This window comes from Schistocerca serialis, chromosome 12 (genome assembly GCF_023864345.2).
Source record: "Schistocerca serialis cubense isolate TAMUIC-IGC-003099 chromosome 12, iqSchSeri2.2, whole genome shotgun sequence".
Lineage (NCBI taxonomy): Eukaryota > Metazoa > Arthropoda > Insecta > Orthoptera > Acrididae > Schistocerca > Schistocerca serialis.
Genome location: NC_064649.1, coordinates 1,192,303 through 1,211,537, shown reverse-complemented (window position 1 = coordinate 1,211,537; position 19,235 = coordinate 1,192,303). Strand labels below are relative to the sequence as shown.

Sequence of the window (19,235 nt, the reverse complement as noted above, 5' to 3'; positions counted from 1 at the left end):
CTAGAAATGAAATGATAAATAGACACCCTAGCTGCAAGCAGGCGTCGATACACTTCACGGGGAGCGTGCAAGGAGTAAGTCCCTGCAGATGCACTATCCTCTGTGTCCGCGGTGGCTCAGATGGATAGAGCGTCTGCCATGTAAGCAGGAGATCCCGGGTTCGAGTCCCGGTCGGGGCACACATTTTCAACATGTCCCCAATGAAGTGTATCAACGCCTGCTTGCAGCTAGGGTATCTATTTAATTATCATTTCACATTGGTTTCATTTAGGATTTTATGCGATATACAAACACCCGTAACCATTAAGCCTATAAGTACACATATTTAGCTCATAAGTTACACAATTCCTTATTGGGGTTATTTGGGACAGTTAGATGTGTGGCAACATAAAGCAGGAGAAGATTGAATGGCCAATTTACTCTCTACTGTATTCCTAGTTCCTCAATATGAAGATACTGCATTTACCTGAAACAGCATAACTGACTAAACATGCTTTTCTGGGAATTTTTTTAGATAAAAATAACTTGAAACTAGACATACTAATTCGGGCAGTGGAATGTAAGTAAATTAACCGTGAGAATGGAGTCTGCAGACTGTGTGCCAACCATACATCTCAGCCTCCACTGCGCTGTACCCAACACGGTTCTACTTTCTCACACGTACAAATAGTTGATGGAAATAACTTTAAACCATTCACATCCTTTTGTGCCTGACCAACTGCCGTCACTTTCATTCCTCCTCCTCCTGTTGTTGTTGTTGTTGTTGTTGTTGTTGTTGTTGTTGTCTTCAGTCCTGAGACTGGTTTGATGCAGCTCTCCATGCTACTCTATACTGTGCAAGCTTCTTCATCTCCCAGTACTTACTGCTGCCTACATCGTTCTGAATCTGCTTAGTGTATTCATCTCTTGGTCTCCCTCTACGATTTTTACCCTCCATGCTGCCCTCCAATACCAAATTGGTGATCCCTTGATGCCTCAGAACATGTCCTACCAACTGGTCCCTTCTTCTAGTCAAGTTGTGCCATAAGCTGCTCTTCTCCCCAATTCTATTCAATACCTCCTCATTAGTTATGTGATCTACCCATCTAATCTTCAACATTCTTCTGTAGCACCACATTTCAAAAGCTTCTATTCTCTTCTTGTCCAAACTATTTATCATCCATGTTTCACTTCCATACATGGCTACACTCCATACAAATACTTTCAGAAACGACTTCCTGACACTTAAATCTATACTCAATGTTAACAAATTTCTATTCTTCAGAAACGCTTTTCTTGCCATTGCCAGTCTACATTTTATATCCCCTCTACTTCGACCATCATCAGTTATTTCATCTTATATCCTCCTTTCAAGACACTGTCCATTCCGTTCAACTGCTCTTCCAAGTCCTTTGCTGTGTCTGACAGAATTACAATGTCATCGGCGAACCTCAAAGTTTTTATTTCTTCTCCACGGATTTTAATTCCTACTCCGAGTTTTTCTTTTGTTCTCTACTGCTTGCTCAATATACAGATTGAATAACATTGGGGAGAGGCTACAACCCTGTCTCACTCCCTTCCAAACCACTGCTTCCCTTTCATGCCCCTCGACTCTTATAACTGCCATCTGGTTCCTGTACAAATTGTAAATAGCCTTTCGCTCCCTGTATTTTACCCCTGCCACCTTCAGAATTTGATAGAGAGTATTCCAGTCAACAATGTCAAAAGATTTCTGAAGTCTACAAGTGCTAGAAACGTAGGTTTGCCTTTCCTTAATCTATTTTCTAAGGTAAGTTGTAGGGTCAGTATTGCCTCACTTGTTGCAACATTGCTACAGAATACAAACTGATCTTGCCCCAAGGTCGGCTTCAACAAGTTTTTCCATTTGCCTGTAAGGAATTCGCGTTAGTATTTTGCAGCCGTGACTTATTAAACTGATAGTTCGGCAATTTTCATATCTGTCAACACCTGCTTTCTTTGGGATTGGAATTATTATATTATTCTTGATATCTGAGGGTATTTCGCCTGTCTCATACATCTTACTCACCAGATGGTAGAGTTTTGTCAGGACTGGCTCTCCCAAGGCCGTCAGTAGTTCTAATGGAATGTTGTCTACTCCTGGGGCCTTGTTTCAGGTCGGGTCTTTCAGTGCTCTGTCAAACTCTTCACCCAGTATCGTATCTCCCATTTCATCTTCATCTACATCCTCTTCCATTTCCATAATATTGTCCTCAAGTACATCGCTCTTGTATAGACCCTCTATATACTCCTTCCACGTTTCTGCTTTCCCTTCTTTGCTTAGCACTGGGTTTCCATCTGAGCTCTTGATATTCATACAAGTGGCTCTCTTTTCTCCAAAGGCATCTTTAATTACCCTGTAGGCAGTATCTATCTTACCCCTGGTGAGATAAGCCTCTACATCCTTACATTTGTCCTCTAGCCATCCCTGCTTAGATATTTTGCACTTCCTGTTGATCTCATTTTTGAGACATTTGTATTCCTTTTTGCCTGCTTCATTTACTGCATTTTTGTATTTTCTCCTTTCATCAATTAAATTGAAGATTTCTTCGGTTATCCAAGGACTTCTACTAGCCCTTGTCTTTTTACTTACTTGATCCTCTGCTGCCTTCACTATTTCTTCCCTCACAGCTACCCATTCTTCTTCTACATCTACATCCATACTCCACAAGCCACCTGACAGTGTGTGGCGGAGGGTACCTTAAGTACCTCTATCAGTTCTCCTTTCCATTCCAGTCTCGTATTGTTTGTGTAAAGAAAGATGGTCGGTATGCCTCTGTGTGGGCTCTAATCTCTCTGATTTCATCCTCATGGTCTCTTCGCAAAATATACGTAGGAGGGAGCAATGTACTGCTCGACTCCTCGGTGAAGGTATGTTCTCGAAACTTCAACAAAAGCCCGTACCGAGCTACTGAGCGTCTCTCCTGCAGAGTCTTCCACTGGAGTTTATCTGTCATCTCCGTAACACTTTTGTGATTACTAAATGATCCTGTAACGAAGTGCGCTGCTCTGCGTTGGATCTTTTCTGTCTCTTCTATCAACCCTATCTGATACAGATCCCACACTGGTGGGCAATATTTAAGCAGTGGGCTAACAAGTGTACCATAACTTACTTCCTTTGTTTTCGGATTGCATTTCCTTAGGATTCTTCCAATGAATCTCAGTCTGGCATCTGCTTTACCGACAATCAACTTTATATGATCATTCCGTTTTAAATCACTCCTAATGCCTACTCCCAGATAATTTATGGAATCAACTGCTTCCAGTTGCTGACCTGCTATATTGTAGCTAAATGATAAAGGATCTTTCTTTCTATGTATTCGCACCACATTACACGTGTCTACATTGAGATTCAATTGGAATTCCCTGCACAATGCGTCAATTCGTTGCAGATCCTCCTGCATGTCAGTACAATTTTTCATTGTTACAACCTCTCAATATACCAAGCTAAAAGCCTCAGTGAACTTCTGATGTCATCCACAAGGTCATTTATGTATATTGTGAATAGCAACGGTCCTACGACACTCCCCTGCGGCACACCTGAAATCACTCTTACTCCAGAAGACTTCTCTCCATTGAGAATGACATACTGCGTTCTGTTATCTAGGAACTCTTCAATCCAATCACACAATTGGTCTTATAGTCCATATGCTCTTACTTTCTTCATTAAACGACTGTGGGGTACTGTATCGAGCGCCTTGCAGAAGTTAACAAACACGGCATCTATATGGGAACGTGTGTCTATGGCCCTCCGAGTCTCGTGGACGAATAGCATGAGCTGGGTTTCACACAATCGTCTTTCTCGAAACCCATGCTGATTCCTACAGAGTAGATTTCTAGTCTCCAGAAAAGTCATTATATTCCAACATAATACACGCTCCAAAATTCTACAACTGATCGATGTTAGAGATATAGGTCTATAGTTCTGCACATCTGTTCGACGTCCCTTCTTGGGAAAAAAAAAGGGAAATGACATGTGCCTTCTTGATAACGGGGATGACCTGTGCCCTTTTCCAATCCTTTGGAACGCTACGCTCTTCTAGAGACCTACGGTACACCGCTGCAAGAAGGGAGGCAAGTTCCTTCGCGTACTCTGTGTAAAATCGAACTGGTATTCCATCAGGTCCAGCGGCCTTTCGTCTTTTGAGCGATTTTAATTGTTTCTCTATCCCTCTGTCGTCTATTTCGATACCTACCATTTTGTCATCTGTGCGACAATCTAGAGAAGGAACTACAGTGCAGTCTTCCTCTGTGAAACAGCTTTGGAAAAAGACATTTGGTATTTCGGCCTTTAGTCTGTCATCCTCTGTTTCAGTACCATTTTGGTCACAGAGTGTCTGGACATTTTGTTTTGATCCACCTACCGCTTTGACACAAGACCAAAATTTCTTAGGATTTTCTGCCAAGTCAGTACATAGAATTTTACTTCTACTGTATCTCTTTCCCTCATTCCTGTCAATTGTTCCCTAATGCTCTCCCTGAAACACTCTACAACCTCTGGTTCTTTCAGTTTATCCAGGTCCCATCTCCTTAAATTCCCACCTTTTTGCAGTTTCTTCAGTTTTAATCTACAGTTCATAACCAATAGATTGTGGTCAGAGTCCACATCTGCCCCTTGAAATGTCTTACAACTTCAAACCTGGTTCCTAAATCTCTGTCTTACCATTCTATGATCTATCTGATACCTTTTAGTATCACCAGGTTTCTTCCATGTATACAACCTCCTTTCACGATTCTTGAACCAAGTGTTAGCTATGATTAAGTTATGCTCTGTGCAAAATTCTACCAGGCGGCTTCCTCTTTCACTTCTTACCCCCAATTCATATTCACCTACTATGTTTCCTTCTCTCCCTTTTCCTACTCTTGAATTCCAGTCACCCATGACTTAAATTTTCGTCTCCCTTCACTACCTGAATAATCAGAGCTAGTTGGCATATAAACTTGTACTACAGTAGTAGGTGTGGGCTTCGTGTCTATCTTGGCCACAATAATACGTTCACTATGCTTTTTGTAGTAGCTTACTTGCACTCCTATTTTTTTTATTCATTATTAAACCTACTCCTGCATTACGCCTATTTGATTTTGTATTTATAACCCTGTATACACCTGACCAGATCTCTTGTTCCTCCTGCCACGGAAGTTCACTAATTCCCACTATATCTAACTTTAACCTATCCATTTCCCTTTTTAAATTTTCTAACCTACCTGCCCGATTAAGTGATCTGACATTCCACACTCCGATTCGCAGAACGCCAGTTTTCGTTCTGCCGATGACGATGTCCTCCTGAGTAGTCCCCGCCCGTAGATCCAAATGGGGGATTATTTTACTTCTGGAATATTTTACTCAAGAGGACGTCGTCATCATTTAAACTTACAGTAAAGCTGCATGCCCTCGGGAAAAATTACAGCTGTAGTTTCCCCTTGCGTTCAGCCGTTTGCAGTACCAGCACAGCAAGGCCGTTTTGGTTAGGTTTACAAGGCCACATCAGTCAATCATCCAGGCTGTTGCCCCTGGAGCTGCTGAAAAGACCGACTGTTGCCCCTGGAGCTGCTGAAAAGACCGACTGTTGCCCCTGGAGCTGCTGAAAAGACCGACTGTTGCCCCTGGAGCTGCTGAAAAGACCGACTGTTGCCCCTGCAGCTGCTGAAAAGACCGACTGTTGCCCCTGCAGCTGCTGAAAAGACCGACTGTTGCCCCTGCAGCTGCTGAAAAGACCGACTGTTGCCCCTGCAGCTGCTGAAAAGACCGACTGTTGCCCCTGCAGCTGCTGAAAAGACCGACTGTTGCCCCTGCAGCTGCTGAAAAGACCGACTGTTGCCCCTGCAGCTGCTGAAAAGACCGACTGTTGCCCCTGCAGCTGCTGAAAAGACCGACTGTTGCCCCTGCAGCTGCTGAAAAGACCGACTGTTGCCCCTGCAGCTGCTGAAAAGACCGACTGTTGCCCCTGCAGCTGCTGAAAAGACCGACTGTTGCCCCTGCAGCTGCTGAAAAGACCGACTGTTGCCCCTGCAGCTGCTGAAAAGACCGACTGTTGCCCCTGCAGCTGCTGAAAAGACCGACTGTTGCCCCTGCAGCTGCTGAAAAGACCGACTGTTGCCCCTGCAGCTGCTGAAAAGACCGACTGTTGCCCCTGCAGCTGCTGAAAAGACCGACTGTTGCCCCTGCAGCTGCTGAAAAGACCGACTGTTGCCCCTGCAGCTGCTGAAAAGACCGACTGTTGCCCCTGCAGCTGCTGAAAAGACCGACTGTTGCCCCTGCAGCTGCTGAAAAGACCGACTGTTGCCCCTGCAGCTGCTGAAAAGACCGACTGTTGCCCCTGCAGCTGCTGAAAAGACCGACTGTTGCCCCTGCAGCTGCTGAAAAGACCGACTGTTGCCCCTGCAGCTGCTGAAAAGACCGACTGTTGCCCCTGCAGCTGCTGAAAAGACCGACTGTTGCCCCTGCAGCTGCTGAAAAGACCGACTGTTGCCCCTGCAGCTGCTGAAAAGACCGACTGTTGCCCCTGCAGCTGCTGAAAAGACCGACTGTTGCCCCTGCAGCTGCTGAAAAGACCGACTGTTGCCCCTGCAGCTGCTGAAAAGACCGACTGTTGCCCCTGCAGCTGCTGAAAAGACCGACTGTTGCCCCTGCAGCTGCTGAAAAGACCGACTGTTGCCCCTGCAGCTGCTGAAAAGACCGACTGTTGCCCCTGCAGCTGCTGAAAAGACCGACTGTTGCCCCTGCAGCTGCTGAAAAGACCGACTGTTGCCCCTGCAGCTGCTGAAAAGACCGACTGTTGCCCCTGCAGCTGCTGAAAAGACCGACTGTTGCCCCTGCAGCTGCTGAAAAGACCGACTGTTGCCCCTGCAGCTGCTGAAAAGACCGACTGTTGCCCCTGCAGCTGCTGAAAAGACCGACTGTTGCCCCTGCAGCTGCTGAAAAGACCGACTGTTGCCCCTGCAGCTGCTGAAAAGACCGACTGTTGCCCCTGCAGCTGCTGAAAAGACCGACTGTTGCCCCTGCAGCTGCTGAAAAGACCGACTGTTGCCCCTGCAGCTGCTGAAAAGACCGACTGTTGCCCCTGCAGCTGCTGAAAAGACTGTTGCCCCTGCAGCTGCTGAAAAGACTGACTGTTGCCCCTGCAGCTGCTGAAAAGACTGTTGCCCCTGCTGCTGCTGAAAAGACTGTTGCCCCTGCAGCTGCTGAAACGACTGTTGCCCCTGCAGCTGCTGAAAAGACTGTTGCCCCTGCAGCTGCTGAAAAGACTGTTGCCCCTGCAGCTGCTGAAAAGACTGTTGCCCCTGCAGCTGCTGAAAAGACTGTTGCCCCTGCAGCTGCTGAAAAGACTGACTGTTGCCCCTGCAGCTGCTGAAAAGACTGACTGTTGCCCCTGCAGCTGCTGAAAAGACTGACTGTTGCCCCTGGAGCTGCTGAAAAGACTGACTGTTGCCCCTGCAGCTGCTGAAAAGACTGACTGTTGCCCCTGCAGCTGCTGAAAAGACTGACTGTTGCCCCTGCAGCTGCTGAAAAGACTGACTGTTGCCCCTGCAGCTGCTGAAAAGACTGACTGTTGCCCCTGCAGCTGCTGAAAAGACTGACTGTTGCCCCTGCAGCTGCTGAAAAGACTGACTGTTGCCCCTGCAGCTGCTGAAAAGACTGTTGGCCCTGCAGCTGCTGAAAAGACTTGACTGTTGCCCCTGCAGCTGCTGAAAAGACTGACTGTTGCCCCTGCAGCTGCTGAAAAGACTGACTGTTGCCCCTGCAGCTGCTGAAAAGACTGACTGTTGCCCCTGCAGCTGCTGAAAAGACTGACTGTTGCCCCTGCAGCTGCTGAAAAGACTGACTGTTGCCCCTGCAGCTGCTGAAAAGACTGACTGTTGCCCCTGCAGCTGCTGAAAAGACTGACTGTTGCCCCTGCAGCTGCTGAAAAGACTGACTGTTCCCCTGCAGCTGCTGAAAAGACTGACTGTTGCCCCTGCAGCTGCTGAAAAGACTGACTGTTGCCCCTGCAGCTGCTGAAAAGACTGACTGTTCCCCTGCAGCTGCTGAAAAGACTGACTGTTGCCCCTGCAGCTGCTGAAAAGACTGACTGTTGCCCCTGCAGCTGCTGAAAAGACTGACTGTTGCCCCTGCAGCTGCTGAAAAGACTGACTGTTGCCCCTGTAGCTGCTGAAAAGACTGTTGCCCCTGCAGCTGCTGAAAAGACTGACTGTTGCCCCTGGAGCTGCTGAAAAGACTGACTGTTGCCCCTGCAGCTGCTGAAAAGACTGACTGTTGCCCCTGCAGCTGCTGAAAAGACTCACCTTTAAAGCCGGAGCTCAGCCTGTCGGGCAGGGCGGAGGGCTTGGCGAGGACCGCCTTGCCGACGGGTGGCAGCGTCTTGGGATCGGGGATACGCTCGTGGTAGATGAAGTCGTTGTCCTTGCGGGCCTCGGCCAGGTTGCGCTGCACCTTGGTCACGAAGTCCTGGAAGAAGCTCGGGCGCCCGGAGCGCTGCTGCGCCGCCTTCAGCAGCTCGTGCGCGTGCTGCGGAAACACCGTCAAATTCGGTACCGTGCAGGCACTACCGTACCTCGGCTGCGACCTCCCGTTTCACGAGAGGGAGCCTCGGTCGTGAATGTGAACAATTTGTTTTTATTTTTGAGCTCTGAGAACGACAATCTCGCCCCGGGATAATGGGGAGGGGGAAGGGACAGGAGGTGAGGAAGGAGTTCGAAGTTCGATTTTCTGTCACTGTGGAGGTCATCAGAGGAGCACACAGAGAGCTCCCACACACGAGCATGGGACACCGCCAAGGCGCGACACAGTCCGATCTCCTCCACGTGCCGCGAGGGGGGTCGCTTACACTCTGGCGTCACGACTTGACCGTATTTTGGAATGTAGAGGACGAGAGGAACTGTCTGCACTGACGACGAGGAATAGGTGGAAGAAGCCGAAGAGGAACGTTCTCTCCTGTCCCGTTCCGAGATTCACGTCGGATATGTCGTTCTGATAAGAGATCTGTGCACACGATATTGTAAATGTTACCTAGACTGACCAAATATAGAAGATACGAAATGAAAACTAAAAAACTGGCGGACATCTCTCTCGCATTCTGTTTATTTAGGTCTCCAGTTTTGGTTTCCCATTTCACCATTTTTAGGCCCCTTGACCAAGGTAAATTGGGAGGGATCCAATTTCAAGTGCGGTCATCACGAGAGCCGATACTAAATAACCGGTGTCCGCAGTTGTCCGGTTAACGTAACACTGTCAATTCGCTCGTCAAATTAAATGCAAAGGAGATGGCTGCAGGTGTTTGAATTTTCATTCTGTACTGAACATCTGAAGTGCCTGCAACCGTCTAAAACAAGGATGGAGGTACAAAAATACAGAATAGTTCCGTAAAGTGCAGTTACACATTTTGTAGCGAGGTGACACGGACGTGTGCGCCGTTACGGCCCTCGACCCTCTGCTGGAGGAGACGGAGTCGCACGGTACAAGGAGCGGCACTGCACAGCGAGTCTACAACTTCACAAAACTGTGGAAATGTGACCGTAACAGAATAATCGAGATATAGTTATCACGAAGTACATCGGGGTGACAGATCAATAGTTGAGTTACTGACTCAGTTACGACCCGAAACTCGAGCCACTTTAACACTTCAAAGGTCGGTCGAGAGACTGAATACACACTGAAGCCGCCAATATGGCACAGGCTGGTAGTCAAAATACAGTGTGTGTCAAAAAGAATCATTCGATTTGGCACATCTATATTTCTGAAACTAATAAATATTTATAATAAATTTTGTTTTTGATGAACGGGAAACTCAAAAAGTTTCTTTTCATACCTTTTCGTAGGTGTTCAATATACCCCCTCGAGATGCACGGCATATGTCAATGCAGTATTCAAATTGTGCCCACAATGCCGTAAGCGCGTCCTGAGATACAGTTTCCACAGTTGCTGTTATGCAATGTCTCAGTTCATTCGTAAATAACCACATACAGTCATTCCCGGTGACCTCGTAGGTCAGTAATGTAAGGATCAACCGTTCGATTCGGCGTGACCGATCCACCGCTCGGCAATCCTCCGATTTAAAAAGTGCCGCACTTGCGGATGCCAGTGTGGCAGTGCCCCATCCTGTCAGTATAAGTTGTCGTTAGAATCAGTCTCCCAGCTGTGGGAAAAGAAAGTCCTAAAGCACACCGAGATACGTACTTCCCGTAATAGCATTCTCGGTAAAGAAAAATGTACTTTATAACTTACCTCAGATAACACAATTGCTACGACTTTTTTAAAAATCTGATCATTCTTTTCGACGTACCACGTATAACTCTCGAGTTTGCTCTTTCTGACAGTGCGTCGATCACGCAAATATCTCAAATAAGTAACAGTTACGTTTTTTTTTTTTTTAAATCGGATGATTCTTTTTTACACCTTGTGTAGCTATTCCAAACTCAGAACATACACAATAGAGTAAAACCCTACACCAAAATGGCACTTTAATATTTTTGTTTATCTCTCGCTATTCATTCCGCTGCAAGTTACTAGCAGCAGCTGACAAAGTTGTATGTACTTGGCACAATATGGAGTAGTTTTGTAGCGGGGCTTTAAATTTCGCCGCGCTACACTCGTTCCCTCAGATAAAAAATATCCCGTCGCAGCGGTATGAGCGCTCGACGGCAGAGAAAATACTAAAATGGTAACACTTTTTTTGTTTTCTATCCGTTTTTTTTTAATGTATTAGCTGTAGGATTAGGTAGTTTTTAGGTAGTGAATAGTTTCTTCCATTCTATTTTTCTTTCTTTCTCCATTATCCTACCACCTCCTGCAGCTGGGTATTGTTTGTTTATGGAATGTAATAATATATTGTGTGACAGTAAACTTTCAGGTATGAATAAAAAGACATGAAGAAAACTGAGTATGGCATTACAAGCCTGGTCAACCACTAGCCAAGATATGGAATAAAAAAAAAAAGAGAAATAATAAATGAAGGAAAGCCCGTGCTTTAAACATTAAGTCTTATATCCCTTGGCACGTCAAAACCTTAATAAAGAAAATCAAAATGACCATAAACCCCAATAAAAGAAAGCCAATGGGACTTAGTATAATTTTTTTTTTAGTGTAAATATTTCACGTGTATATTCTTGTAAATTTATATGTATTTGTATATGTGTTAAAACTTTGCATATTGTCAACATATTTTGAAACGTGACCACGAAATGTAAGCTTTCATAATTAACGATGTAAACATGCTTGGACAAAGTGAACTGTTAAAATGTAAATGTGGCAAAAAGTGTTGCAAACTGTGTTAAACTGTGAACGTTATAAACGACGAATTTTGTGTTGTTTGTGAAACTTATGGTGCATAAACCAAATAACTGTTTGTAAATCGATATAAACTGCAATTTACTTCGACGATAATGAGGATTTTCAGGTTGCAAATGAACGTTTGTTGGCAAGTGTAAACAATGTGGTGAAACACCTACCTTTACGAACATCGACGCCGTTGTTCCTGGCCGGCCTTCAGATGCTTGGAGACAATAAACTCAGCACCTGTCGTAGGCGATGTGGAGGCTAAAAACTAAGTCGACCTTATATGCCCCGGGAACAATAGTCATGAAAACGCACAAGGACCTGGAGTGTTGTGTCGTAACAGAAGACATGGATGTTGCTTCAGATCACGCACACGCTCAATCTTATGGTGTCACCGAACTTAACACGCCATTTATACTGGAATAACAACTTGTAATGAACACTATGTGAGAGCGAATACTGTTGAAGACTGTCATAACACAGCGATTTTGAAACTGCCGCACGCGAAATTCAGTGATGCTACTGCGCATGCGCAAAGACTACGTGCTGCCAGAGATGCATTGGGAAGCCAACGATTGCTGGAAGCGCACAACATTAACTGCGCTGGTGAGCAGCTTGCTCACACACACACTATGTAAACATATATATATTAATTGTCTAAAAAGGATCAAAACTGTAACAAGTGTATGTAGTATATAGATTTAGAAACCAAGTATTGGCAAAGATAATCCTGTAAGTATGCACGTGGCGTTTCCTGGGAAAATATGTATAATAGACATTTAGGTATATCTATTCTATTGTTTGCTGGCCTGCCACACTAAATGTTTTAGCGTGACTGTCGAGGGGGCGATGTAGCGGGGCTTTGAATTTCGCCGCGCTACACTCGTTCCCTCAGATAAAAAATGTCACGTCGCAGCGGTATGAGCGCTCGACGGCAGAGAAACTACTAAAATTGTTAACTTTTTTGTTTTTTTTTCCGTTTCAATTGTCTCTTGATAGCGGTAGCTTAAGGCAGGCGTGATCGGATGCTGACGTAAAAACTTAATGGCTAATCTTGATCTGATTGTAATGTGTAGACATTGTGGAAGTTATTAAGAAATTCGGTGGATGGAAGTAGCAAAGTGAATTAAATTGCATACAGTATCAAGATGATTTTAATTGGTATAAATTAGTGATCCCTGGACTATTACAAGATTTCGGAGCAGATTTTTTCACGCTGAAATGAAGGAGATTTTTGAAGACGTGGACGCCGCCCGAAAGAAGATAAGTTATTCTGGTAAAGGATGATCTCTCGTCACGCCACTTCCCCCTGTCAGTTACATTGTGTTATTCTCTGTTTCTTTTCAATAACTTTTGTAGTGAAAATTGGTTTAACTTTTGCTCAAAAACGCCACAAGGACCACCCCAACAATAGCTTTTCCGAATAACGAAGTCCGATAGCTTTTCTGTAATACAAAGTCCGATTTGCTTTTCATTCTTTCCCTTTTTCACGGTCTCTCTTCTCCCATTTTTTTTTTTTTATTAACCACTTCAGTTTGATGCAGCAATATGGAACCTGCATCTACTTTAGTGAATGGCAATTCACATTAAAAAATGATTAATTAAAGCATTTTCTATATATTATCAAGCGAACAGTAACTGCTTGGTGTGCAAAAAACAGCTATCAAATAATTTACTTGGCGTTTTCACTAGTTTATAAATGCAGAGCTTTGAGAATGAGTAAACGGTATGCATAAAAACGTGAACACAGGCTTAAAGCTTTACTTGTGACAGTCTTTTTTTGTCAACAAAATTTTCTCGGGTCTCCATCTGTGTGGTAGCGTCAATCTATCGCAACGTTTCGGTAAATGTCATACTAGCCACCTTCTGAACTTCACCAGAAAACGGGTAGTGTGACACTTCCTGAAACATCACGATATATCAGTGCTAACGCCCAGCTGGAGACCCGAGAAACCTTCAACAGTTTACGCCGGGAAAGCCTACCGTCAGTCTCCTTTTTTGTGCCTATCTGTGACTCGTCATCTCTGCTGTACGGTTAGTGACAGGTTTCCTTTTCGTACTATTGTTATCCAGAAGACAGATTGATTGGAGTACCATCTTTTGGAATTCCCTGTATGTGTAATGGACAATAAGGATGAAAACTCCATCCAGCCACCATTCAGAATGCTTCACAGTCCTCAAAAAATGAAGGGCTATTGTCAAAAAAAATTTGCACATTTCCTGGAAAAACAAATTACAAACGAGCGACTGTCGTCAAAAGGAATCGGCGCGTTTTGCCCCGCAGTGCCAGATCGTACTTAGTAATGATTTTTCAGTGTGCCAACTGTAATAAAAATGAAGAATATTTAACGAGATATTTTCTTACAGTGGTTAGCATCTACTAAATACTACTAACAGCGACGCCTGGAAAAAAAAGCCAAATATCTGTCAAATAGAGATAGTTACGCACAAACTTATTTCTATTCAATAGCAAAAATTTATGAAGGCTGTACAGTAACCATATAATGAAATGCAAAATGCAACAACACTACATAATGATACATCAACATTAAAGAGAACTTGCAGATAAAGTCTGTCATCTGTCTCCTAATGGGCTCTCAACGGAAATATAACAACCTACATTAAACATAAAAAAGATGCATCAGTTTGTATGGCTGACTCGTGACTCCCATAAAATTTGCACATTTATAAACTACAATTAAGAAACAATGAAGAATAACACGAAAGTTAAATATCTCTGAGTTTTATAGCTGTGGAAGAATGATTACACTGGATTACTGCCATCAGAGTGCACCTCTCAACAAACCTTCCCTTCTCAAGTTTGCTACAGAACTTACGTACACATTACCGACCGTATATAGTACTATGCTGACAGACAGCACTGCAGAAGCTGAACTACCTGTCACAATATGCTTTACTGTTTCTCTCTGCATCAAACTTGACTGGCAACACCTCCCATTTTGCTTTAGTTTCGAGAGGGAACCCGAGTCCAGTACTTACAGTTTGACCGACAACGAGGCGCCAAAATTTCAGAACGAGAGAGTCAAAATTTCTTCCGATCGAGTCTCGTGTCTACACTAATCGCACGACCACTCCAAAGTCGACAGAGGTAGAGTACTAAAGTACGGGTGGCAATAAATGACAACTGCCGACCGAGACTAGGACACCGCCGGCCCGACAGACGGGATCGGCAGGTAAAGCCGCTGCGCCACACTTCGCAGCGAGTTCCCGACCCGGAGTCTCCCGGTTCCCGCGGCCGCCCACTGCCCCACTCTGTGGCTACCGCTGCCAAATCTCTACTGTCGGTGAGATGCCGAGAAAGAATACGGTGTGCGGTAGCCCGAGTAGCCGATTTTTGTCACGAAGTGACGTACACCGAGCACGAAATTACCTTATCTGACAGAGTTCGTCTCCACCGTCGAGCAAAAGGTCAAATTTGCAAACCCCCTTCTGCAAGTTAGGGCACAGTGTGTCACTCTGGAGTGTCGTTTGCTGACCTTTATGTGTTTCCCTAACTCTGTGTGGGTGCGTTCGCCTTTCTTATGACACAAGCACATTCGTGCAAAGATTTCCAACGATTATATGTAAAATCGGTAAGTGGATCTAAATCCCCTATTCAGTCTCTCGTTGACCACGATGGCACCGAAACAGAGGACGACCGAAGAAAGGCAGAAATACTGAATTTAGTGTTCTGAAACTGTTTCACTGCGGAAAATCGTAGCACGGTCCCTGACTTCAGCCGTCGCACGGACGCCAAAATGGAAAATATTGAAATAAACGATATCGGAATTGAAAAACAACTGCTATCACTTAGTAGCGGAAAAGCATCCGGACCAGACGAGATACCCTTAAGATTCTACAGTGATTATGCTAAAGAACTTGCCCCCTTTCTATCAGCAATTTATCGTAGATCGCTGGAAGAACGTAAAGTACCTAGCGACTGGAAGAAAGCGCAGGTCGTTCCCATTTTCAAGAAGGGTCATAAATCAGATGCGAATTATTATAGGCCTATTTCGCTTACGTCAATCTGTTGTAGAATAATGGAACATGTTTTGTGTTCTCGTATTATGACGTTCTTAGATAATACAAATCTCCTTCATCATAACCAACATGGATTCCGCAAACAGAGATCATGTGAAACTCAGCTCGCCCTATTTGCCCAAGAAATTCACAGTGCCGTAGACACTGGCGAGCAGATTCATGCCGTATTCCTGGACTTCAGGAAGGCATTTGATACGGTTCCGCACTTACGTTTAGTGAAAAAAATACGAGCTTACGGAATATCGGACCAGGTTTGTGATTGGATTCAGGATTTCCTAGAAGAAAGAACACAACATGTCATTCTTAACGGTTCAAAATCTGCAGATGTAGAGGTAATTTCGGGAGTACCGCAGGGAAGCGTGATAGGACCTTTATTGTTTACAATATACATAAATGACTTAGTTGACAACATCGGTAGCTCCGTGAGGCTATTTGCGGATGACACGGTTGTCTACAAGAAAGTAGCAACATCAGAAGACTCGTACGTACTCCAGGAGGACCTGCAGAGGATTAATGCATGGTGCGACAGCTGGCAGCTTTCCCTAAACGTAGATAAATGTAATATAATGCGCATACATAGGGGCAGAAATCCATTCCAGTACGATTATTCCATAGGTGGTAAATCATTGGAAGCGGTAACGACCGTAAAATACTTAGGAGTTACTATCCGGAGCGATCTGAAGTGGAATGATCACATAAAACAAATAGTGGGAAAAGCAGGCGCCAGGTTGAGATTCATAGGAAGAATTCTAAGAAAATGTTACTCATCGACGAAAGAAGTAGCTTACAAAACGCTTGTTCGTCCGATTCTTGAGTATTGCTCATCAGTATGGGACCCTTACCAGGTTGGATTAATAGAAGAGATAGACATGATCCAGCGAAAAGCAGCGCGATTCGTCATGGGGACATTTAGTCAGTGCGAGAGCGTTACGGAGATGCTGAACAAGCTCCAGTGGCGGACACTTCAAGAAAGGCGTTACGCAATACGGAGAGGTTTATTATCGAAATTACGAGAGAGCACATTCCGGGAAGAGATGGGCAACATATTACTACCGCCCACATATATCTCGCGTAATGATCACAACGAAAAGATCCGAGAAATTAGAGCAAATACGGAGACTTACAAGCAGTCGTTCTTCCCACGCACAATTCGTGAATGGAACAGGGAAGGGGGGATCAGATAGTGGTACAATAAGTACCCTCCGCCACACACCGTAAGGTGGCTCGCGGAGTATAGATGTAGATGTAGATGTTACTACAAATTGCTTAAGAGAAGAAGTACTTAACTGAGATTGCTATAAAAAAGTTCATCATAGATAACCAGGTTCGTTAAAACTAATTTACAGTCTTCAGATCTTCATAAAGGTTATTACAATCTGGTGTCAGCTACAAACAAATTTTTCCATCGAATTTCCAGGTACATAAAATACAAAAAGAACAAAGTGTCAGCACGTCAGAATTAGAATTACTACATATGTCACAATTCGCGAAAACATTGTGAAAATTAAACAGAGGCAGCAGGACACGAATGGACAATAGATAAGACAAGACCGAGGCAATCACCTGACGGAAGGTGGACAGAAGACATCAGAAAACGTGCAGCAGAAACACTGACGAGTTTAGTGCAGAGGAAGGCAGTATCCAATAGTGGGCACCAAAAGAGGACGGCGCGGTCTCATCCGGACCCTCGACGAAACGAAGTCCGCGTAATAGTAACGATACCGGAGTCACTCGCCAAATTCAGACTTCGACACTCTGTGGCGAGCGATTAGTGCATTTCTACACTGGGATTCTCTCTCTAAAACAAAGCAGACTGCCATTCCACAAGACGTACAGAGTGTTATCGGTGTTATTCCGTTAATTTTGTGTGACTAAATCGGGATACTCAACTTTTCACAAAGATTCTAGAATCCTTTCAGAGCTCTCAAAATCTCCCTTCACAAAGGACATTAAGCCTACGACACATCTGGAGCAGTAGTGCTCTAGACGAGGTTGCAGCTCACCTCCAGCCGAGCGATTTCCTCCCCGACGCTCTTGTTGCTCTTGCAGACGAGGCTCTGATAGTACTGCGAAATACCGTGGTACGCAGCTTGCTTTCCGGCGACCTGGAAAAATATGGAGGCAGGAAGTCGTGTGTGAAAAAGCAAAACGTGTAACTGCAAAATAACAGTAGTATTTAATGTCAGTGTGAAAGTTACTAAGAGATACTACAAGTTGTATTGCACATTCAAAAAGCAGCCGCTCCTCACAAAAACAAAAGCGAATAAAGCAAATGAAACTACAACCGTCACTAGGTCAATTACATTAGAAGATCATTGTGGCCGAATCCTACATAAAATAGAAGAAGTTAAAATGTTTAACAATTAGCGACCAGAAAAATCGTCAGATTACGTATTTAATATCACGGTATTAGAAAGTTGCACGAGAGACACGTAAAACAATTTGCCTACACTGTTACAAAGATAGATACCGCATACAGGAAAATTAGAGACCTTCACAGATAACAGAAGCAGCTGTACTAATCTTAAGGCCTCAGGTGGCGAGGCAGTACTAAACAGAGGAAAGAAAACAGTGTCGGAAGGAATACAGAGGGAGGCCGTACCAGGAAACAAGGAGATAGTATTACGAAAACGGAAGAGAAAGTATACGAGAATGTGATACTGTGTAAAGAATTTGCCGTACCGCTGAAGAACCCGAGCTGAATAAGGCCCCTCACAAGACACTGTAACACACCCTCACCAGTGAACTACCGACCAGCAAGTACCAGCTGACCAGCCTCGGCCTCCACAACTTTCTGCCACCTCCGGTCTTTTCCTGGCAGACACGGCACTGCCAAGTAACGAAAACAATACTACGAGTCAGTAGTGAGCGCGTGAGGGCAGTAGCGGGGCAGACTCGGTCGAGTGAAGGTGTAGTGAAAGAGCTGCGAATCGAAAGTACACAAAGTCGGATTACGAAGTGCACCGAGGGAAATATTTCTTCGGAACAGGAATGTAGAACTGTTAGTGGCTTTCTTAAAGTGCACAATCTTTAAAATGTCAGTTTCCTCAAAGTGACAGGCCAATATAGTTAGGCACAATTTCCACTGTCTGAAGATGAAGAAATTAAATTAAAGGAGGGCATCCTTTATACCAGAGGAACCTTACCACCTTTACCGATCAGTTTCTCAGTAAAATAAGTCTGTCTCCCGTAGTCCGACTGCCGAACGTTAGGTAAAGAGTTCACAAATGGCGTACAGTCTCGAGAAGCTGCTGCAAATTTAACGAATGTGGAAATGAACTGTACTGAACTGTGTGAGCCAACAAGGAGCTACGCACCAGGTGCGTAAATTGTGACAATTACTGACACATGTAGGAGAAGGGACGCACGTGTGAAACAGTGAACGTCATCACCGAGCAGAAGACACGAGGGATTACAGTGGTACTAAACACCGCATCACGACACGTCGAAGACGGCAGAGCGGCAAAACAACAATAACGGAATGGACAGAGAAGAACACATCCTACTTCAAAGGATTAGATGAAAAGATAGACGAAACTATTAGACAACTCGATATAAAGATTGAGAAATATTTTGCTAAAATTAAACGAGTAAAAACTCGGGAGGCAGATTTCATCGCAAAGTCGAGTGAGCGATCCAAAAATAGGGGGATATGAGCAAGTGTAAGAACAAAGCCTCCTGCAGGTTGAAGCAGCTGAGACAGATTGCACCAAAATTTATAACCAGTTCAGCCCACAGTTAATCTCTGTACAGAATGAAAAAAAAAAAAAAAAAACACAGCAGAAGAGGTAACCGCATTAGTAAAAATCTCCACATTGTAGATGGAATTCACGACTCCTAGGACACTGACAACTAACAACAATAACTTTGAGGATATTATACGGGATATTTCACAGAAAGCAACTGGAAACCTCAATACGAGAGC

General features: G+C 44.5%; 1 protein-coding gene and 1 non-coding gene across 7 annotated transcripts in view; one reads left to right on the top strand and one right to left on the bottom strand.

Moving 5' to 3' along the window:
• Positions 1-19,235, bottom strand: part of LOC126428418 (programmed cell death 6-interacting protein) — a 184,410-nt gene that overhangs the window by 119,404 nt on the left and 45,771 nt on the right. For all 6 annotated transcript variants that reach the window (XM_050090342.1, XM_050090343.1, XM_050090345.1 and 3 more), the window contains exons 6-7: positions 17,314-17,415; positions 8,281-8,503 (exon numbers count right to left, since the gene is read on the bottom strand). In XM_050090342.1, coding sequence (XP_049946299.1) covers positions 8,281-8,503; positions 17,314-17,415 — 325 coding nt within the window. The remainder of the gene's footprint in view (positions 1-8,280; positions 8,504-17,313; positions 17,416-19,235) is intronic.
• Positions 105-179, top strand: Trnat-ugu (transfer RNA threonine (anticodon UGU)). Its single transcript has one exon. It is a non-coding gene; the product is annotated as a tRNA-Thr (tRNA).